General features: G+C 36.6%; 1 protein-coding gene across 1 annotated transcript in view; it reads left to right on the forward strand.

The window, feature by feature from the left end:
- The window catches only part of IMPG2 (interphotoreceptor matrix proteoglycan 2), a 97913-nt gene that overhangs the window by 41269 nt on the left and 32315 nt on the right, over positions 1–24329 (forward strand). Inside the window, exons 5-9 of the mRNA XM_005548276.5 lie at positions 3041–3090; positions 4009–4091; positions 8775–8936; positions 12941–12999; positions 15007–15027. Of these exons, the coding sequence (XP_005548333.2) occupies positions 3041–3090; positions 4009–4091; positions 8775–8936; positions 12941–12999; positions 15007–15027 (375 nt within the window). The remainder of the gene's footprint in view (positions 1–3040; positions 3091–4008; positions 4092–8774; positions 8937–12940; positions 13000–15006; positions 15028–24329) is intronic.

Here is a 24329-nt window from a genome sequence, read left to right on the forward strand (position 1 = left end):
CTGAATGCTTGCTTAGTTAGAGAATTAGCTTAAATTTGATTTGATGTCGGGGACAGTTTAACTCACCCCAGGTGAAGTCCAGTTTCTCTGCTACCTCATCCCAACATCCTATTCTAGTTGCTGTGCTGTGCTTTCCTACCTTTGCCTTACTGTGATCCTTATATCTGGTTTCTCTCCATAGGCCTCCAACTGTAACCAGGTTCCCCTTCCTCTTTCTGGGACCTTACACATTGACTTTTAGGTCATTTGGTTTTTATAGGCCAGTATCATGAAGGCCAAGTGAAACCCTTCTAAAGAGTAGGGATCATGTCAGGGCCATGTTGTGAAGAAGTGACTTGAGGTGAGTAAGAGTGAGGTTTCTGGCATCCAGTGGGCCTATTTTACATCACAGCTCCTCCATTGGCTTAGCTGTGTGACCCTGAGCAAATGTTAACCTCTTCTAGCATTAGTTTCCTCATCAGTCTAAATGGGATCATAGGATCTCGTTCTTAGGGTGGTTGCCAGAATTAAGTTAGTTAACCTAAATAAAGCACTTAGCAGTGTATGACACATGATGAGGGTTCAGTAAATTTAGTTGTAATTATTCTTGCTGTTATCATTGAAAGAGAACTGGATACAGTTAGGAAGTTTTGTGTGAGCCTGGTAAAGTTGCTTTACCTGTTTGGACCTTATTTCTTTCATCTATGAAATGAAGGTACTGAGAAGGAGTACTGCCATGTGGACAATTGATAGACCCTATTCAGGCCTGATTATGTTAATGTTTCTTCTGAATGCATCCGATTCCCATTTTTTCAGCTCCATCTTCTGTAACCCAGGAAGCCTCCTGATGCTTCCTCATCCCTCATGCTGTCCTCTGCTCATCAAAATAACTTGTCCAGATGTCATACCCTTTAGGTTCTTCTAGATGAAACTTAGTAAGCAATTTTATGCAAAAGTACTCTAAATAAACAATACTGATGAGTTTTGTGTAATAGTTTAACATCTTACTTTTTTAGATAGAATTTTTAAAACCAGAAGGATGTTTATGATGAAGTTTTTTTTTTTTTTTTTTAACTTAATGTTTCTCAAATTTTCTACCAAAGCCTGGGCATTTAGAAAACATGCCCCTAGCTGACCCTCCCCTACCAGCTCCAATCATCAAATGTCTTTGAATTATCATATTTGATTTTCATATTCATTTAAACTTATATTCTATTCCATAATATAGCCATGTTTGTTATAATTTTAAAATGTTTTAAATTATACATCAGTTCTTATTTAACTCCTCACCTGTTTAAGCTTCTAGTAAGACTGATGCCTCCAAATGTGTGCCGTGTTTATCTCGAGGCTTTGAGTACCTCTGTAATCTAATTGAGAGCAGTAGGGTGATCTAAAGGTGTGGCTCTGAAGATGTGACTTACTGGACACGTCACAGACCTGGACACATCTATGAAGGAGATATTTTTTACTGTTGATCAAATTACTTTAGGAAGTTGACTTGGTAGCATTGAAGAGAGTTTTTATTTATTTATTTATGTAGAGGCAGAGTCTCCCTCTGTCACCCAGGCTGGAGTACAGCGGTACAATCTTGGCTCACTGCAACCTCTGCCTCCTGAGTTCAAGTGATTCTCATACCTCGGGCTCCTGTAGCTGGGATTACAGGCATGTGCCACCACGCCCAGCTAATTTTTGTATTTTTAGTAGAGACAGGGTTTCACCATGTTGGCCAGGCTGGTCTCGGACTGCTGGCCTCAGGTGATTGACCCACCTGGACCTCCCAAAATGCTGGGATTGCAGGCATAAGCCACCATGCCCGACCTGAAGAGCGTTTTTAATTGCTATGAGTTGAAAACAGACAATCATCACTGATCCAATATCTTTGGAAAAAGTTAAGGGAATAGCCCTTTTCCTCTTAGGACATGTGTACAAACTTGAAAATTCTAAAATGTTCCCAAATTACTGCAAATCTAACTTTTATACCTTTGGGATATGTGAAAATATGGACTTGTGGAAACCTATTTTCTTTCCTTTAGGAGGAGGGGCTTTCTCAAATTATCTTCTGATCTCTTCTTATCTTTGCTTGCAGTTGCAGAGTGGCATGGTAACACAACAGCTAGGATACCTGATACCTGTTAGCAATGTGGCCTACAGCAAATACTTCCTCTAAGCTTGACTTTCTTTACATAAATAGGTTTTATGATTTCAGTGATCTCTGCAATGAGATCAGGTGTGTGGCTTTATGTTCCTTCTAGCAGCCACTACTTTCTTGTCTATGCTACTTGTCTCATCTGTAATTATTGACTTAGTGTGTATAATTTCTGTAAGACTGTAACCTTCATATACCATGGGTGTTTTGCTCACAATTACATGCCAAGTACCTTCTACATTGCCTGGCACATAGTATTCATTTACCCCAAAATATATTTTTAATGCCTACTAAATGGCAGGTACTGTTTTGGGCACTGAAAAATACAGCAGGAATATATTAGTCAAGGTCTCCAATCTCATGCAGTTTAGATTCTTAATGCATTCCTGTTCAACAGAACATCTGTGGTGATGGAAATGTTCTTTACCATCTTGTCCAGTATGATGGCCATTAACCACACGCAGCTATTAAGCACCTGAAATGTGGCAGGTGTAAATGAGGAACTGAGTTTTTAACTTGGTTTAATTTTAATTAATTTAAATTGCTACACGTGTCCAGTGGCTACCATTTTTGGGCAATAATGTGCTAGAGGACTAAGGCATTAGAGACAGAGATAAATAAGAAGATAAATAAAATTTCACATAGTGATAAGAACTGAGAAGAGAGAAAACAGGGTGATGAAAAGATAACTAGGGAAGAATTCTAGGTATGGTGATTCTAGTTGAGTACGCATCAATAAATGTAAAATAAATGAATTATGAAGTTTTAATTTTAAAAACTTTGCTTCTTGGTACTTTTGCTTGGGAGCCCTTAATTGGTGATCTAGTGTTTTTCTTTTTGGAAAACAACTCCAAAATCCCAAAATAAACCCTCATGTGTCTGTCATTTCATTAACTGCAAACATTTTTTTTCTAGCCCTGAACTGTCTTCTCCAGTTCCTGTTGGTGATACTTCAACATTGGGAGGTATGCTTTTTGTGTCTTTATTCACTTTTCTTTTTAAATTATTTATGGTTTAAGACAGTCTCACAAAAAAGTACATTTTTTTGTGCTAACTTTTTAAAAATATCAGATTTCTCTCTTTTTATATGTTGTTCAAAATTCTCAAGAAAAAGGAAATTTTAAATATTTATGGCATAATGTTGTCAGTACCTAAAAATCCTTAATCGTTAAGTATATAATACAAGTCAGAACACCACTGAAAACAAATGTATGAGCTAATGAATTATTTTAAGGCAAACACTCTGTAGCTACCACTAATGTCAAAACGTAGAACCATTCTAATGCCACCATTTGTCATTCGTCCTGTGAGAGTTTTCCAGAGGAAGGATTTTCTTGTTGCATTCTGTGGTATAGTTTAACATGTTCCTTTGACCAGTATATTTCTTGTAAATTGGTAATTCATTTCTTTATTTTTAATTTAAAAAAAAACCCCACAAACTTCTCTGTGTTAGAAATTTCAAACATCTACAAAAATAGAATAACATGATAAGGTCCAGTTTTAACACTTGTCAATTCACAGCCAATTTCCAACCTTTACCCACTTCCCCTCTCTGGTAGAGGAGTTACTTCTTTTAGTATATGTCCCCTTTGCTAGATAGCTCCTTAAGTATAGGAATGTTGTCTCTGTGTCCGTAGTGTCTTGTGCAGAGTCTGGCATACAGTAGGTGCTCAATATATGCTTGTTGAATGCACCACAATTATTTCTTGTTCTGAGAAGACGCCATACAAATGTGTCTTGAGGTTAGAAAGCACCGAATTTCCAGGACAATAAAGCAAACTATTTATGGGAATGGTTTTTGAAGTCAGTTCCTTATTTCCTGATAGGAATTCTGACTTAATCAGGGACTGAATTCATGCATATGTTTTTGCTTTTCTTCTTAGACACTGCTCTCAGTGTTCCACATCCAGGGGTGGACTCCTATGAAGGTGCCTCAGACAGCAGCTTGGAAAGGCCAGAGGAGAGTGTGAGTGATGCTCTGTTTTGTTACTTAGTTTCTAACATGGAGCATAGAGATTAAGGGAGAGTTTATCTCCCATTGCTGGACTACACAGGACTTCATGTAGTGCCCTCTTAGAAAAATGACGTGAATTCTAAAACCAGTACATTAAAAACAATTTTGAGGTTCCTTGGAGAACTGAGTAAATCTGCTCTTATTGTAGAGTTTTTGGTGAGAGAGGGCTTCAAATTATAAATAAAATGGACTGTCATTGAGGTAAGCCCACTGCCTCTTGTGGCCTCTGTGACATGATTTACTATGGTGGTTTTGCCTATGTTCTTCTAACCCTTAAGAGACCAGATCTTAGCTCTTCAGAGGGTAAAACTATACATTTTATGTAGTTTAAAAGGCAAAAAGTACCGTGCATTGTGAATATACCATAATTAATAGAAACCTGTCCACTGAACAACACTAAATCCTATAGCTGAGTCTCTCACAAAAGATATATACAGATTAACAAAAAAATTACACATTGCCCAGGAATATAGAAACATTTTGTTAGATATTTAAATACTGCATTTAAAAAATTAGGGGGTTCACAAATGCTGTTTTTTAAACATAGAGCAAACTCTGACAAAACATAGTCACTAGGAAGATGCAATTTAGTTATCTTGCACCTTCACTTCCCAACATGTAAGTTTTAACTTACATGAAATCAGGTTAAGTCACTCCACTTTGCCTCATCACCCTCCCTGTCACTGAACAAGTCTGGTGGTAATCCCTGAGTGGATACCTGAATCAATACTTTTATGCTAAGTATAGCCGTGTTCCAAGTAGATGGTGCTAGCAAATACTGGCATTTGATAAATATTTGTGAATGAATGAATAAAAAGTGATACTGTAGCTTTGAACCTGAGGCAGAATAGCTGTGATTTAGATCTGAAAACATTTATAGAATAGATAGAATTCACTTTAATGGAAATTAAGGAATTGTATGCAGTCAATTGGAACATTAATATCCAAAACAGAGGATTTAAGCCAATTTATAGAACCACAACAATATAGAGATACCTAACAAAAATTAGATTGCCTGTAGCTCTGGTTCAAATGAAGCCCAAGGTAGTTTTATTGTGCAGCTATTTTCCTAATGCATTTTCCCATCTACTCTTCTAGAAATTATATACCATATTTTGGTTCTGTTAGGAGTTATCCTATAAATTATAATGTGTGTTTAACTTAACAAATTTTAAGTTTTTCAACATCTTTATTCTTATCCTGAGCAATGTGGAAACATTAGAACATTGTAATTCAAATGATCATTTTGCTGACCTATATGCTACTTTTCAGTATTTTTGTTCTTTCTCTTTTTTCATTCTACTAATTAGACTGTATTATATTCTACTTATACAGCTAAAATTTGTTTAAGATTTACCCAGATGTTTACTATTTTGTTTATTTTATTTTATTTATTTATTATTTTTTTGAAATGGAGTCTTGCTGTGTCACCCAGGCTGGAGTGCAGTGGATCTCTGCTACTAAAACCTCCGCCTCCCAGGTTCAAGTGATTCTCCTGCCTCAGCCTCCTGAGTAGCTGGGATTACAGGAGCCTACTACCATGCCCAGCTAATTTTGTATTTTTAGTAGAGATGGGGTTTCAGTTGGCCAGGCTAGTCTTGAACTCCTGACCTCAAGTGATCTGCCCACCTCGGCCTCCCAAAGTGCTGGGATTACAGGTGCGAGCCACTGCTCCTGGCCCTACTATTTTATTTTCTAATTAAAAAAATATTTTAGATCTATCTTCTGGGTAATTTTCCTTCTGAAATATATAATTCAGATATTAATTTAATGAAAGTCTCTCACTGTTTTGATCTCAGCTTTTGATCATCTGAAAATTTCTTCATTCTAATTCTGGAAAGGTGTTTTAAATCTATGTTCAATTCTGGATTGAAGGGTTTTTTTTGTCAAGCTTTTATTTTACAATCTTCTGCTTCTGTTGTTGCTACTGAGAAGTGAACTATCAGTTCATTTGGCACTCCCTTTGTAATCTGGTTGTGTTCTTTGGTTGTTTCTAAGATATGTATGTATCTACATATACACGTATGTATATATGTTTTTGTATATATGTATATGCATATATATATATACACATTTAGTGTACGATTTTGTATTTAAGATTCTGCAGTTTCACAAAAGTGGGTATGGATGTGTATTTATGTTTATTTATTGTGGTTTGGATTTGTTGTATTTCCTTAATGTGAAACTTTATGTCTAACATAAATTTGGAGAAATTCTCAGCTGTTATCTTTCATGATTAGATATGCCTGACCTCCTCATTTTCTCTCTCATGTCTCTTAACTACTTTAATTACTTTAATTTCTGTGTCTCTCTGTGTTGCTTTCAGTTATGTCTGCCACTTCACTAATTCTTCTTTCAACTTAATCTACTGTTGTTCAAACTGTCCATTGAGTTTTTAGAATCCTTTCTTTATGTGGGAGTCTTTGATCTGATTTGTCAACATGTATAGACCTTCTACTTTGTATTCTGTCCCTTTGTGCTATTTAAACTTAAAGCCTAGGTCACAAAGGATCAGCAGATGCTCCATGGAAGCTGCCACCTTCGACACTGACTCAACTCTCTGGATTCCTGTTTTTTGACACCTTGGTTTGGTTTTGTTTTCTTTTTACTTTCTTGCAGACTATGCATTAAAACCATTAAAATATTTACTTAGCGTTTTCAGTATTCCGTAGCAGCAATACTGCTCAAGATTTTTTAAAATAATAAACTGGAAACGGGTCTCTTTGAAAATTTAGTGAGATGATGAAGCTTAATAAGGAAAAAATGCAAAGTCTTGTGCAAAATTTCATAGGACTAAGAGTTTTTGTTGATATTAGTCTTATTGTGAATCAGTAGTATGATGCAGTTACTGAAAAGACAAAAGCTAGTGTAATTTTAGATTGTTTTAATTGAAATACAGTTTACTGTAAGAGAGATGTGTGGCTAGATTTTTTCATATATTTCTGTTAAAACAACATATTGCATATTTTCATTGGCTAGACTTCACTTGTGAGTGTCATTCTCTAAGAAAGATATTAAGAGCCTAAGAAATGTATGGAGGAAAGGAACTAGTGAAAAGTCAGGGAAGACATGATAGCTGCCTGTACATATTCGACAGGCTTTGTGCAACTAAGTTTTAAATGTGTCACAGGTTATAGAATTTGGATCAATGGTAGAATTTATAGGAAGGTAAATTTGGGTTTAATATTAAGAACTTTCCAACCATGAGAACATTTTTGAAGTGTAGTCTGTGTTTGAAAGGCATGCTTCTTTCTCATCAGAGCCATTCGAACTGATGATAAGCAGCCATTTGTCAAGGATATTATGAAGAAAATTCAAGCATCAGAAGGAGTGGTAGAATCTTTGAGGTTCTTTCCCATTCTGAAGTTTTAAAGGTCTCTGACTGTATGATTCGTCAGGGATGATAAACGATACAGTGAAAAAAGCCCTGATATTCTCTTCCTGACTCTGTCATTGACATGCTGTGATTCTTTATGCTAGTCATTCATCCTATTCAATCCCTGATTTTCTTATGTATCAAAATGGAGAAACTTGGATTACATGCACTTAAGTGTATTTTGCATGTGATAATTATTACTGTGGTGCTCTAGTAGTGATCTTCTACTTCCGTCATTTTTTTCTATCTTTATTAATTATTGAAACTATTCTGTAAGAAACTGTTGTCACTTCCCTTTCATTTATTTGTTTCATCATTTATTTATTATATCAGTATAGACTCATGGATATTTAATTTATTCTTTGGGTTATAATCCGTTATTTATTGTTGCTTAAATTATTTCAGCTTTGGCCAGTAGAAGGCCTGGGTTTTTATGTTACAGAGTACAAAAAGTTTGTTGAATATGGGTTCAGGTTCCGCATAGCAAGTAACCTTTAAGAAATTACTGCTTGTTGAGTGAGGTGTAGCATCAAAAAAGAATATCCACAGTTATCTGAAAAATCTAAATATATTCCTCCCTTCTCTGATAGATATCTGTGTGACCAGATTTTTTTCATGTATGTTAACTAAAACAACATATTGTAACTAATGGAATACAGAAGCAGATAGAAGAATCCAGCTGTCTTCTATTAAGCTAGACATTAAAGAATTTGCAAAAATATAAACAATGTGACTCTTCTCACTATTTTTTTATTTTGCAGAATATTTTCTTCATTTTTACATGAACTGAGATGATTATATTTAAATGAATTAATGTTTTTTAAATTTATCTTTTAATCTTTTGTTTGGTAAATATGTATAGGTGTGACCCACATACATTGGATTCCTCAATGATTATTAAGAGTATAAAGGGCTCTAAGACAAAAAAGTTTGGAAACAACCCTTCTAGGCTATTTTCAGATGATAATTATAGCAGTCAACTATTTTTAAACTCACCTTGATGGTTTCCCAAGGAAAATTTTCTACCTTGCCCTGAACTGTGCAATATGCGTTCAAAGGAATGAACAAATGCATAGTAATTTCAGTATTGGCCTATGTCTTAAAGTCTACCCAATTTGTTCCAAAGTCAAATACGGTATAATAATGTTATCTTCAGAGGCTGCCTTTAGCACAGTTCTGACACACTGAAACAATCAATAAATGCTTTTTGACTGAATGAATAAGCCTTGGCATTTATTGTTCTTTCTCTGAAAATCCAGATTAGCAATGAAATTGAGAATGTGATAGAAGAAGCCACAAAACCAGCAGCTGAACAGATTGCAGAATTCAGCATCCACCTTTTGGGGAAGGAGTACAGGGAAGAACTACAGGATTCCTCCAGCTTTCACCACCAGCACCTTGAAGAAGAATTTATTTCAGAGGTGGGTGATTAAAAAAAAAAACAAACAAGACAGTATGCCTGCTATGTTAGTTTCCCATATTTACAACACTGTTTAAAGATAGGTTTAGGTTTCAAGTTGTTTGTCTACTTGGTTCCTGGAGTGGTTACTCAGCCATTTCTTCAGAAAACTCTGTAAAAAGTCACAGGACAGACGAATTCTTTCACAGAAAGAAAAATCTTGCCATCTGCTAAAAAATAAATGCAATTTCCAACTTTTGCTGCACAGCCAAGGAAGAATGTGTCCTGTGGCATAGTTTTGACTTGAAAATATTTGGAGAAATAAGCTTCTCTAAGAAATTACACATACTGTATTGTTTTTCTTAAGGGAACATTACATTTAATGTCTTTTAATTTCATCTTTAGTATTTTTTAGTTGAAAATTTTTGAATAGTTAACACATACCTGGTACAAAGTTTGGAGGCATAAAAGGCCATCCAGTGAAAAATAAATATTTCTCCTATCCTTAGTTGGAGGTATTTTTAAAAAGGGATTTCTTTAAAGAATTGTGGATTAGACCATCCCATAACTTCACTTTCTGGAAAAATTCTATATAGGACTTAAACTCAAGATTTTTTCCGTCAGAAATGACCCATGGTCCCCGTCTAGTTTGCCTTTGCTTTTGTGCAGTAAGACATTAAATGCTCATCTATCCCTGTCTGTCAGATGACAGGGCACATCATTCCTTACTGTTTATTTTTTCCCATTCCTTCTTGACGGGGTTCTCCTTAGCCAAGTTTATCAATTCCATTACCTTAATTTTCTTCCCCAGATACTATGTCCAGATGGGAAATAAAAATGTGCATCTCTCAGCCAAAGCATTATTGTAGCCATCAGACGTGGGAGGGGGAGGCCAGACAATTCATTTTCCTAGTGGTGTGGCCAAGTTGCAAGGCTGCATGGTATGTGGAAGAAATGTCAGCCAGGCCAGTGGCCACCTGGCATCAAAGAGTGTCTTGGGCTGGCCGTCTGGTTTTCTCTGTCCTTTGATTAAGGAACTTTTGATATAGCTTAGTGTTTGGGTACACAATTGCATGGAATGACTGCAGATTTAGAGAAGTCCAATAACACTCTGAAAAATGTCTCCATCAGGGACTTTATGAGGCAGGTAGCTATTGAGTTGAGGTGATTAGAGGGTGCTGAAGGTTCTGAACCTCCATGGAACACCTCCTTCTCTGGCCTATCTCTGTACTCCCTGTCCCCTTACCTGGAATGAAATGCCTATCAACAGTCACTTTGCATGAAACAGCAGAGGCAGGGGATCATGTCTCAAACTGAAGGGGATCCTCCAGCTCCCTCCCTTTAGGACACCATCACACAGATTTTTCCTGCAGCTTCTCTGGGTATTACTGGAAGACACACAGGGAGAAAGAAAGCCTGCTTGGAGGGGATGAGGTTTAGGAGCTATTAGTCTTTGTGTGTGTGTGTGTGTGTCTCTCTCTCTCTCTCTGTGTGTAAAGGATAAGAAGTGGGGGCATAATAGGTTTGGGACAACACGAAGTACAACATCAGAGAGGGGAAGGTCACTGTGATGGGCCTGGGAGTGTTGGTGCCTGAGTGCAGTGCCAGTGTCAGTGTGATCCTCACATAGTGCCTTGTGCTCCACAGGTGATTTTCTATTTGTTTGCTCACAGCAGCCATGTAGGCAAGCATCTCCACTTTACAGATGAGGCTCAGGAGGCCAAACAACTTGTTCATTGTCATGTAGTCTCTCTAGGAACAGAAATGAAAATCAGGTCTCCTACTGCCTTTCAAAGTACTCCTTCTTCTTCTACAGAGTCCCCTTCTTTTTAATTCAAGGGAGAAGTTATAGTGAACCTTAGTTTTCCCAGTCCTGGTCCCAATTCTCAAGCACATTCATCATGAGTCAGGGGAAAGAGGAAGGGGCAATGTAATGCAATGGGAAAAATATGGGCTTCGGTGTTAGAGAGATCTGGGATTGAATACATTCTGATTCAGTCACTCACCAAATGTGTGACCTTGGCCAAGTTAGTTAATATCTTATAATCTCCATTTTCTCATCCATAAAACAGGAATAATGTATTATCTCTTGGGATCGTCGCAGAGATTTGAAGTAAAGCAAAGCACCAGACATATTGCAGTCCTTGATACATTTTACTCACTATTAATATCGATGTTGAAGTCGAATGACTTCTTGCAACTGGATACCTATACATGTTTAGACTCCAGAGCTGGCAAAGCCTATGCTAAGATGGGATTAGTAGTAATGCTAACATACAGTTGTACAGCATTTTTCAGTTAATGGAGTGCTTTTAGGTACATTTCTTTTAATCTTAAAATCAATATGGTAGGTGGGCAGGGAAGTCTTAGTTCTGAAAAAAGAAGGCCTGTGCATGGCCACTCTGCCAGCAGAAACAGAGCTGAGACTAACCCTCAGCCTTCTGATTTCTAGTCCTATGTCTTCTACCCCTCCCCACCACCCTACAAGAATTATAACAGTTTTTTATTTCCTTTCAGAGAGTAAAACAGGGCATATTACTATGGCCAAAGAGTTTCATTCTTTGGCTTTGGATTCTTTATTCTTACAGCATAAAGATCTTCAGTGAATCATGATTTTAAAAAAATCCCACTCTCCTCATATGAGGACTTGGTTAAAAGCAGATGCCCAGAGATGTTGCCAAAGTCCATTAATTTATTTCCTTTGTTCTGATGTTGGCCCCATAGTGACCCATCTGCTGAGGTTGTCATCTTCTGAAATGTTACAGATTAAATGTTTATTTTTGTTAAAATATGCATTTATGCCTAACTTTATTATTATTATTATTATTATTATTAAGAGAGAATATGTCACCCAGGCTGGAGTACAGTGGTGTGATCTCGGCTCACTGCAACCTCTGCCTCTCGGGGTCACACCATTCTCCTGCCTCAGCCTCCTGAGTAGCTGGGACTACAGGCGCCCGCCATGATGCCTGGCTAATTTTTTGTATTTTTAGTAGAGATGGGGTTTTACCGTATTAGCCAGGATGGTCTCGATCTCCTGACCTTGTGATCCACCCGCCTCAACCTGATTATTTTTATGTCTTTAGTCCAATCTAGCATACCATTTTCCACCTCCAGTCACTAAGCTCATTTGGAGTTACATGGCTAGATTTTAAAGACTCAGTAATAAAACTGGCTCCTGCAGATGTGATGCTCATGAATCGGTCTTTGGACCAACGGAGTTACCTGACCACAAAGCCTCTCATCTGAGCGTTGAGTGTGTTTGTGGTTCTCTTTCATTGTAGGAGCAGGAAACAGATGCCACCAGCCACATTCACACTTATAGAAAACAAACACTGTTTGTCAGTGTGTGTGCTGTGGCCAGATTTCAAATCCAAACAATAACATTTAAAAATGCTATTACAGGCCTGTAATCCTAGCATTTTGGGAGGCTGAGGCGGGTGGATCACCTGAGGTCAGGAATTCGAGACCAGCCTGGCCAACATGGTGAAACTCTGTCTCTAGTAAAAATACAAAAATTAGCCGGGCATGGAGGTGCACGCCTGTAATTTTAGCTGTTCAGGAGGCTGAGGCAGGACAATTGCTTGAACCTGGGAGGTGGAGGTTGCAGTGAGCTGAGATCGCACCACTGCACTCCAGCCTGGGCAGCAGAGTGAAACTCCATCTCAAGAGAAAAAAAAAAAAAAAAGCTATTACAGCTTCTTTTGAAACAATTTTTTTTTTTCACATTTCTTCACGTAAGGGAAAAACAGTGCTTTGCCAACAAGGAGCATGCTTTTTAATAATTTGGAAAAAATTAATATTAAAGCACATTAAAACCTTAAAAGACAAAATGAAAAAGAAAAATGTGGCAGTGTTTAGGTAAAATTTTTTCTTTCACTTTCTGACCTGGGTATGCCTAGGTAAGTGTATAAGTGTCTAATAGTTGTGAACAGTGCACTTCTTATTCTAGTCTTAAAAGCATTATTTTCTATATATTTTTCCATATTTCTACATAGTTATCATTTTTATTTGTATTTTTAACAGGTTGAAAATGCATTTACTGGGTTACCAGGCTACAAGGAAATTCGTGTACTTGAATTTAGGTAAATAGACTTGTTCTAAATATGTACATGTTCAGTAGCATTCTTTATTCTGAATGGAATGTCCATTATATTTATCATATATATTCTAACAATAAATGATTTGAATGCTGTAACTTAATGCTATTTCTGGTAAATTAGTATTCTTGATGTTAGTTTTTCAGGTGAGGAAATTGATTTAGAAAAAGACCAAATAATAACTCAAAGAGATATATTAGGTCTAAAGTTGGCTAGGTTAAGAATTCAGGGATTCATGTCCCCCGCTTGCTGCCTACAAGTTACGTAGGTCTTACTTGGCACTGATAGGAGCCTGAAGGCAGACGAGATGTGGCCCCAGTGTTTTCCTAAAGCTTGTCAGTGTGGTGATTTTGACATCTTGGTATGAGGCCACTCTGGAAGGGATGTATTAGTCCTTGTTTTAAACATAGCAGATCTGAGTAAACCAGACACCTCTTTTAAAGACATTTATTCCCTGCTTAAGACCCACAGTATAATACTTGTGAACATTTACTGAGTGAATACTTTACTGAGTGAATATTTTGTATTGAGTATGCCACATTGCTGACCTCACTTAATCTTCAACCCTCTCAGGATAGATATTATTAATACTCATTTTTAAGAGGAGGAAACAGGTTTAAAGGGATGAAATATTAACCCAAAGCCAAGAGTTGGTAAACTGGGGTGGAGGAGGAATTTTGAAACAAAGCAGCTGACTTTATAGCTTTTCTTGCTCTGAACCTTCATGCTAGACTCAATGCCATGATTTAGGTGATGCTCTAGCCCAAGTTTAGATGTTATCCATCTCAACTTTGGCTTGTTCTTGACAAAACTTCTGAGTTTACCAGAAATAACAGCAAGCACTTATATAGCATTTACAGTGTGCCAGGCTTTATATATATATGTATATTTACACACACACTATTTAATTCCAACATCAATGCTATGAGATAGTTACGATGCTCATATTTTCCAATAAGGAAACCAGAGCACAGGGAATTTAAATAATTTTCCCAGTGTTGTTTAGCTAGTTAGTGATGCAGGCTTAGTGGAAAGAGGCCAAATATTTAAAGTTGACCTACTTACCTAGTCTCATATCATGACCAGTAGCCCCCGTTCAACTTTAGCAGTTTTCAAACAGGATGCTGCCTCCAGTTGTAAGCTCAGATGAGAACCTGAGAATGTGAGGCCTTTGAAGGCCTCCCTTATTTGGCAGCACATGAAGGGCAACACAGTCGTTGGAGCCAACTTGCCTGGCTTCAAATCCTGCCTTTGCACTTCTGGCTGGATGCTTTTGGGTGTATTTCCAGGATTTAACTTCTCATTTGTATAAAAAAGACAGTTTACCTTAATCCTGCTTTATTAAAAAAATACTTTTGAAATACCATCAGCAAATTATTTAGCGTCTTTGTTCCATGGTTCTACACCTATATTATGAGGATACTAATAAATCTTAATGAAGATTAAATCAACTAAGTTTTGTATAATGCTTAGCACAGTTCCTGGCACATGGAAAGTTCTATTTAAGCATCTGCTACATAAAATAATAAATATTAAAGTTTGTGCAGTATCCTGTGGATTAGTCGGTCCTGACTTTACCTAAACCCTTACTACTTTACAGTATACCATCTGATTTTAATACTACATAACATGTTGTATCCCAAAAAAGAAGGTTCCCAATTTTGTTAAAGCCAACAACTGGAGTTCTCTGCTGATTTACTGAAAAAAGTTTCTTGATGAAGAAATAACCATATGTGAATTGTTTTAAAGTATTTTTAAAATTTAGAAGAAAGTAAAGACCATGTCTTTAAAATAGAATGCTTTTTTCACCTTTGCTCACTTTCTTCAATCTATAGGAATTTGTCAGTATCTGATACTATGCAAGCATTTTTATTTAAGGTGGTATTTCAAAGAAATTCAGAGGAAATACACAAAGAACTTGTACTTTGATGAATGATGTGACAATAATACCTGTCTCAAACTCTGTTTAATATTTTCAATTTTTATTTTCAGGTCCCCCAAGGAAAATGACAGGTACTTTTTGGCACTTTCTCTAATGTCCATTGAATTGGGAGATAGGTTAGTAAATATGGCAGGCCGTAGGTCCAGGGGAGCATAACTCAAATCTTACATCACTTCCAATATCACTGTCTGACTTTTTCAGATCAGGGTTTGTCAAACTTTTCTATTAAGAGTCAGGTAGCAAATAATTTAAACTTTGCAGGCTATAAAGTCTCTGTTGCAACTACTCAATTCTGCCACTATCAGGTAAAAGTAGACATGGACAATATGTTGTAAATTAATGAGGTTTGCTGTGTTTCACTTTATTTATGGACACTGAATTTTATATAATTTTCACATGTCACAAAATATTGCTCTTTTTTTGGTTTTTTCAACGATTAAAAAATGTAAAATTCATTAACTCATGGGTAGTAGGCTGGATTTAGCTCACAGGCTGTTTAACTTTATGTTCCTGGCTTATTTCACTTAACATAACGTCCTCCAGTCCATCCGTGTTGCTGTGAATCACAGGATTTCCTCCTTTTCATGGCTAAATAGTATTCCATTGTGTATGTGTAACTGAGGGGAGGCTTGGCTGCTCACTGCTTGCAAAGTCGGTAACAAGGACGATGTGCAGTGAAAGGAAAGTGACTTTATTTCCAAAGCTAGCAGTGGGGGAAGCGGCCAGCTTAACCTCCAGAAATGATTCAAACTTCAGGCTGGGAAGAGGGGATTGAAAAAGGAAATTGGCAATGGGAGGCATGCAGGAGGGGTGCTGGGTACAAGGTCTGCATGTCTTGTTCCAGTGGCTATCTCGAGCCATGGTCCACCAGGAGCGCAGCTGGCGTCATCTCAACAATGGCTGGGTTGTTGACTGTCTTGAGATAATCTCTGGAATTTTGCAGCTGCGTCTCCATGCTTGGTCTGTCTCAAGATTAGCCCCTGGAACTTCTAAGTAAGCATGTAATTAGATATAAGCATGCAGTTAAATAAACGTGCATGGGGTAAGGGAGTACATGGTGGGAGATGGTAGGAGGGAGTGAAGTTTCAGAGTATGTTTCAGGGCTGTATTTTAAAACTAAGGGGGAAAACGCTCCTACAGTTTTTTTCAAGGTTACAACTTGAGACTGGGAAGAAAGGAGAAGAGAAAAAATGTTTTAAAATGCATTTGGGGCCCGGCAGGGTGGCTCACACCGGTAATGTGGCTAACACGGTGAAACCCCATCTCTACTAAAAAAAAAATGCAAAAAATTAGCCGGGAGCCGTGGTGGGCGCCTGTGGTCCCCCTTGCTCCGGAGGCTGAGGCAGGAGAATGACGTGAACCCAGGAGGCGGAGCTTGCAGTGAGCCGAGATCGCGCCACGGCACTCCAGCCTGGGCGGCACTGCAAGACTCGTCTCAAAAAAAAAAAAAAAAAAAAAAAGAGTTTGGAAGCTAAACTACTTGGTTGCTTATGTATACCACATTTTCTTAATTCATTCATCTGTTGTTGGACAGCCAGGTTGACCCCGTATCTTGGCTGTTGTGAGTAGTGCTGAAATAAATAAACATGGGTGTGTGGATATCTCTTTGATATACTAATTTCCTTCGTTTTGAATAAATGCCCAGTAGTGGGATTGCTGGATCATATGGTAGTTCCATTTGTAGTTTTTTGAGGAACTTCTATATTGTTTTCTACCGTGGCTATACAAGTTTACCTTCCCGCCAGAAGTATGTAAGAATCCCCTTTCTCTGGATCCTCACTAGCATTTGCTATTTTTTGTCTTTTTGATAATAGGTATCCTAACTGGCATTAGATGATACTTCATTTTGGTTTTGATTTGCATATCCCTGTTGATGAACATGTTGAGCATTTTAAAATATATTTTTTGGCCATTTCTATGTTTTCTTTTGAGAAATGTCGATTCGGATCATTTGCACATTTTTAAATTGGACTATTATTTTGCTGTGGAGATATTTGAGTTTCTTCTGTATTCTAGATATTGATCCCATGTCAGATAAATAGTTTGCAAATATTTTCTTTCATTCTGCAGGTTACCTTTTTACTCTGTTGATTGTTTCCTTTGCTGTGCACAAGCTTTTTAGTTTAATATGATTCCATTTGTTTATTTTTGTTTTTGTTGCCTATACCTCTGAGGTCTTATTCATAAAATCTTTTTCAAGACCAAGGTCCTGAAGTGTTTTCCCAATGTTTTCTTCTAGTATTTGATAGTTTTTCAAGTCTGACATTTAGGTCTTTGATCCATTTTGAGTGGATTTTTTGTATAGAGTGAGAGCTGAGGGGTCTAGTTTCATTCTTCTGCATATGGATATCCAGTTTTCCCAGCACCATTCATTGAAGAGAGTGTCCTTCCTGCAGTATATGTTCTTGACACTTTTGCCAAAAATCAATTGGTTGTATATATGGATTGATTTCTGGATTCTCTATGCTGTTCCATTGATCTGTGTGTCTGTTTTTATTGCTAGTACCAGGCTGTTTTGATGACTACAACTTTGTACTTTATTTGAAGTCTAGTAGTATGATACATACCTTCAGCTTTGTTATTTTTTCTCAGGATTGCTTTGGCTATTTGGGGTCTTTTGTGGTTCCATACCAATTTTAAGACTTTCTTTTCTATTTCTGTGAAGAATGTCATTGGCATTTTGATAAGGATTGCTTCACATCTGTAGATTGCTTTGAGTAGTATGGTCACTGTAACAATTTTAATTCTTCTGATGCAGGAGAATGGGATGTTTTCCCATTTTTTTGTATCCCTTTTAATTTCTTTCATCAGTGTTTTGTAGTTTTTCTTGCACAGGTCTTTTACCTGCTTGGTTAAATTTATTTTTACATATTTTATTTTTCTTGTAGCTATTGTAAATGGGATTGCCTTTTTTTTTTTTTTTTTTTTCTCAGCTAAATTGTTACTTGTGTATAGAAATGCCACGGGATTTTCGTAAGTTGATTTTGTATCCTGCAACCTTACTAAATTCATTCATCAAATCTAGGAGTTTTTTAAATGGAGTCTTCGGGTTTTTCTCAGTGTAAGACCACATGATCAGCAAACAGGGATAATTTGACTTCCTCTTTTCCAACTTGTATGCCTTTTATTTATTTCTTTTGCTTGATTGCTCTGGATAGGACTTCTGGTATTATGTCGAACAGCAGTGGTAAAAGTGGGCATTCTTGCCTTGTTCCAGTTCTTAGAGGAAATGCTTCCAACTTTTCCCCATACAATATGATGTTAGCTGTGGCATTGTCATATGTGGACTTTATTGTATTGAGGTGCTTTTCCTCTACCTAATTTTTTGAGGGTTTTAATCATGAAGGCATGCTGAATTTTATTAAATAGTTTTTCTGTATCATTATGATGATCATATGGTTTTTATCCTTCATTTTGCTGATGTGATGTTTCATCCTTATTGATTTGCGTATGTTGAACAATCCTTGCATTCCTGGGCTAAATCCTACTTGGTCATGGTGTATTATCTTTTTGAGGGGCTATTGGATTTGATTTGCTAATATTTTGTTGAGGATTTTTGCATCTGTGTTCATCAGGGATTTTGCCTTGTAGTTTTCAATTTTTGTCATGTGCGTGTCTGGTTTTGGAATAATTAAATTTTTCTGCTTTAATTTTGTGGAATAATTTCAGAAGAATTGGTATTCATTCTTCTTTAAAGGTTCAGTAGAATTCAGTGTTGAAGTCATCCAGTCCTGAACTTTTCTTTTTCAGTAGACTTTTTGTTACTGATTTAATCTTGTTACTTGTTGTTGGTCTGCTCAGGTTTTCTGTTTCTTTTTGGTTCAATTTTGGTAGGTTATATGTGTTCAGGAATTTATTTCCACTAGGTTTTCAAATTTATTGGCATATGGTTATTCAGAGTGGTCTGTAATTATCCTTTCCATTTCTGTGGTATTTGATGTGATGTCTGCTTTTTCATTTCTGATTTTATTTGTTTGGGTCCTCTATCTCTCTTTTTTTGAATCTGTAGGTTACTTTGAGTAATGGTAGAATGCTATAGACCATTAGTCTAGCTAATGGTTTGCTGATTTTTATCTATTCAAAAAACCAACTGTTTGTTTTGTTACTCTTTTGTATATTTATTTTGGTCTCCATGTCTTTTATTTCTGCTCTGATCTTTATTATTTCTTTCCTGCTACTAATTTTTTGGTTTGGTTTGTTTTTGCCTTTCTAGTTATTTGAGATGCATTGTTAAGTTGTTTATTTGAAATTGTTTTGGTTGTTTGATGTAGACATTTATTGCTATAAACTTGCCTCTTACTACTGCTTTTGCTGTGTCCCACAGGTTTTGGTATGTTGTGTTTCTATTTTCATTTGTTACAAGGAATATTTTGTTTTTATTTTAAATTTCTTCACCCATTGATCATTTAGGAGCATATTGTTTAACTTTCCTTTATTTGTATAGTTTTAAATTTGTCTCTTGTTTTGATTTCTAGTATAATTCCATTGTGGTCAGATAAGATACTTGATATAATTTTGATCAAAAATTTTTTTTGAGACTTGTTCTGTGTCTTAACATATGGTCAGTCATTGAAAATATTCCATGTACTAATGAAAACGGTGTGTATTCTGCAGCTGTGCATCTATTCAGTGAAATGTTCTGTAAATGCCTGTGAGGGCCACTTAGTCTGTGGTGCAGTTTAAATCTGGTGTTCCTTTGTTGATTTTTCTTTCTAGATGATTTGTTCTAGGGAGATAATGGGGTGTTGAAGTCCTCAACTGTTATTATATTGGGGTCTATCTCTCTGTTTAGATCTAATAATAGTTGCTTTATATATCTTGGTGCTCCATTTTGGGCACAGGTATATTTATAATTGTTACATTTTCTTGCTGAATGGATTCCTTTATTATTATATAATGTCCTTCTTTGTCTCTTTTTTCAACTTTTGACTTGAAGTCTGTTTTTTCTAAGCATGGTTACTGCCACTTGCTTTTGGTTTCTGTTTGTGTGAGATATATGCTTCCATCCCTTCACTTTAGATCTTTATGTGTCTTTATAGGTCATGTAAGTTTCTCGTAGGCAGCATATAGTTTGTCTTTTTTTTTTTTTTTTTTTTAATCCTTTCAGCCAGTCAATATATTTTAAATGGAGAATTTAACCTATTTAACTTCAAGGTTGTAATTCAGTTGAGAACGTCTGTCATTTTGTTGTTTGTTTTCTAGTTGTTTTGTATATTCTTTGTTCCTTATTTCTTCTCTCATTGTTTATTTTTATGGTTGCTTTGATCCTTTCTTGTAGTGTGGGGATGAGTGCCAGGTGTCTCTAGTCAGCCATATTACTGATGTCACCCACAATTGCTAATCTAGGTACAGTTTTCAAAATTATTCAGCATTGTCAGGAATTAACCAACTGATAAAATTTATTTGTAACTTTTGGGTGTATTTATATTCTGAGCTGTGTATAAATGAATGTATAGCACTGAGATAGTCTATAGGATATATAATATGCCATTTCTCTCTCTCTCTTCATAAGCATTTATATGCACATGAAGTTTTTTATTTGCTGTGCACCTCTTTTAAAATGTACTCATTACGTTAATTTAGTAGTATGCATTTGAAGTGAATCAACAACATATCCATCTGGTATACTCAATTTATATATTTAGCTTCAGGCTTTTTCAATATGTATCTACTTCCTAGAAGAAACTACAAAAGAAGAGATGTCTGAGTTTCTCCAAAATATCCTTATTTTGGTTGACCTTGGTGAAATATGATAGCACTATTTTTAATTTTTAAAATATATATGCATCAACCAACCAATCAGGGCATCTGAGGGGAGAGAATAAGAAAGAGTAAACTTCACCTCCACATGATTGATGTCTTTGGAAATATGTCCTCATTAGTTAATTTAGTAGTATGTATTTGAAGTGAATCAACAATATATCTATCTGGTACACCCAATTTATGTATTTAGCTTCAGGTCTTTTCAATATGTATCTTCTTCCTAGAAGAAGTTATTAAAGAAGAGATATCTGAGTTTCTCCAAAACATCCTTATTTTGGTTGATCTCGATGAAATGTGATAGCACTATTTTTAAATTTTAAAATATATATGCATCAAACAGCCAATCAGGGCATCTGAGGGGAGAGAATAAGAAAGGGTAAATTTCACCTCCACATGATTGATGTCTTTGGAAATAGCTGTCAGACACAGAAACTCTCCTCTGTATAGCGGCTGCCTGAGTCCAGTTCAAAAGATGAAAGATGATGATCCAGTGGTGGTTAGTTAACTTGGAGTTGCTAAGTATGGAGAGCCAGCACAGCTTTCTTCAATCAGACACTATTTGATCTGCCAGTATGTATTCTGCTTCTCATGAATTTCCTTGGCCTCTCTGTTTTCTTTTATTCTGTCCGTCATCCTGAGATATCTTTGTACTCCATTACCATGCCAGAACTCAGTCTGTTCTGGGTCACAGTGATGTTCTTGGCCCTCAAAATAGATGGTTTTCTGGTATCTCAAGCACTTATTTGAGTTCTCTTTCCAGGACAAAAACATGGTAACAAATTATAACATCTCTCTGAGGCATTTTATCTTCTTTAATGAACTTATCTGTACTAGACAAGGTAGATTATAATAGAAGTATTATATTTAGATGTCCAATGGAAACATTGGGAGGCAAATAATATTTTGCCAATAAAGAGTAACACCAGTAATCTATTCCAGGCTGCCTGATTTGCATACATTTCTTGATCCAGGAACATTTCTCTTGATCTTTTCCCTATCATTTGAAAAGTCATGCAAGGCACATGGTAGGTTCCCAGTAAATGCCTAACTCTCCTTGTCTGATTTTCTGCATAACCTAAGAACCAACTGAAGTGCTAACTGACATAACCTTTCTTCCGCCCTCTTTTTCCTTTTTTCTTATAGTTTTTTTTTTCATCTTAGAATCATATTTACGCTAGAAGTAAGTTTAATAGGTTGTGCAAAAATCCCAAAAAGAAACCCACCTTTCTGGAGAAGTCGATATGGTCCATCACTCTAAGACTTGGAAGAGCATGCACATCCTTACAGAGCTGGGCTGTGGCCAGGAAACAATGTCTCTAAAATTATTAACCAGAAGATGCAAATATATGAAGCTAATATGAATGTTCTTTAGGGTTAAAAATTGCTCTGTTATATTTAGAGTCTGAAAATGCTTCAGATTAAGTCAGGCATATCATGTACCGTTGTTTAAGTGGCATACATTCAATTGTCTTATCTGCCTACGTTAGGGAACAAAATTGACCATTTGTTTCTTCATTATTTTCACAAGCCTATATTGAACTACTATGAGCCAGGCATTGTGCTAGATGGTGGGGACATAGAGCCAAAAAATAATTGTGCTTATAAAGTTGTTGGGGAGATAGAACATGAGCACCAATCACGTCTTCATGTTAAAAAGAAGTTTCCCTGGGAGATGACAGCTAAGCTGAAGTAAAAAAGAAATAGCCAGGTGAAGAAGGTATCTATATGTGTGTGTACATGTGTATGTGGAAGATATAAGGGCTGGGAGGTAATAAGAGGCATTGCAGAGAGAAGGAAAAGACCAGAAACAGAGCAGGTGCCTATGGTCTGCGAGTCTATCAGAATGACTGAAGGCTCATCAAGAGCAAGGGGGAATATGGTGTGATGAGTTCTGATCAGTAGGTGACCCTCTTATTGTTTGATTCTATCTTGTAACCATCATTTGATATTTTAGCATATTTTACTGTTTTGATTTCTTTATAAATAATATTGGGAATTACCTATGAATCAACATTCTCAGATGTGCAAAATTGAAATACTTTCATTGCTTAGAGGATTGAGGGAAGTTCTAGAGACAAGCAGATGTTTTTACTACTTAGAGCATCAGGGTGTCAAAGTGCTCAGTTATTACTTTTAAGAGCCCTGAACCACTGCATTAGAAGAGGTATCCTATCATATCTGGGAAGAAAACAGTATTGACGTCACTCAGAATAAGACAGGAACATCAAAGAGGCCCGGCTGCTTGCTTGTATGGCAGGTGGGAGTGTCACCTTTATGGCTTTCCCTGCAGTCCAGGGTGTGTGATCTGTGCTGCGTAGGCCAGGCCAGGTCCAGACCAGAGCTCCCAGGAAGGAGAAGTCTCTTGAGGCCAGTCATGCTTACCAAACCATAAAAGACAATGAAGTCTCTAGGATGCCTATTGATCTATTTAAAAATGAGAAATATATGTGCCAACAGACCAATCAATTATTATAGCATTGACTGGCTCATGCATTCTTTCCTCATAGGAAAATTTGTAGGGAGTTATAATCAAAAGTTTCTTTTACAAGCTTGAAATCAAAAAGTGAAAGTTGGATGATCTCAGCAGCCAGTATCATCTAGCCATGATAGCTTATTGTAGCCATTTCCAACCTAGGGATCTATTTCCCAAGGAACTCCCAACATACTGGTCAGAAGCTTTCCACTAACTAGTAACATCAATGAGCTGACTAATTTCTTTTTTCCTATACTCTATGATGTCATCCTTATTATGTTGGTACTTTCCTTTAGATCTGTAAATACCTTGATTATGCTGCAGGTTTCTTTTTACATTCAGGCAAGTATATATTTCTGTTCGTCTAGTAGGCACTGGGTACCTCTCTGTGCTAGGCACCAAACTGAGCACTGGGGATAGAAACTCAAGGAGAGACTGAGACACCGTCACTGTGAACAAAATCTTTGCACAAAGCAATGAAGGCTAAAATAAAGAAATACGTGAGGATATATAAGTTCAGAGGAAGAAGCACGTTAGTTTAAATTTTATTCAATTTTTCATTTTTTATTTTTATGCTTTGTTTTGAGACTAGTTTGCTGCTGTGGAATGTCTGAAAGTGGCAAATTGCTTTTACTGCATGTCTGCCTTGAGTGGTTTGTCTCTTGGAAGGTAGTGTTGTCCTTTCCTCTGGAGGGATCTCGGTGTGGCTTGCTGGGTACTTACTGCCTATGATGGATGTGCTGCAGAGACTGGCTGGAAGCCACAGTGATGACTGGTATTGAGCTGTCCTCATAATTACTTTTTTGGGTAATAGTTTAATTAAAGCTACTGAGAGGGTAGCATAGTAGTTCAGAATGTAGGGGCTGGAGATGGACAGATCTGTGTTGAAATTATGACTGCCACATATTACATGTTATGAAATCTAAAGGAAGTCTTTTAACTGCTCTAAGGGCTTGTTTCCTTAACAATATTCTGAAGCTAAAATATCTTTCATCAGGTTATTATGAAAATTAAATGAGATAAAGCATGTAAAATACCTGTCACATTATCAGCACTTACAAACTGTTAGCTTTTAGTTAGAGAAATCTGAGTTGGAGTCTAGAGGAGTATTTTTATTTGGTTTAAAATTTTATGTTC

Source organism: Macaca fascicularis, chromosome 2, assembly GCF_037993035.2.
Source record: "Macaca fascicularis isolate 582-1 chromosome 2, T2T-MFA8v1.1".
Taxonomy (NCBI): domain Eukaryota; kingdom Metazoa; phylum Chordata; class Mammalia; order Primates; family Cercopithecidae; genus Macaca; species Macaca fascicularis.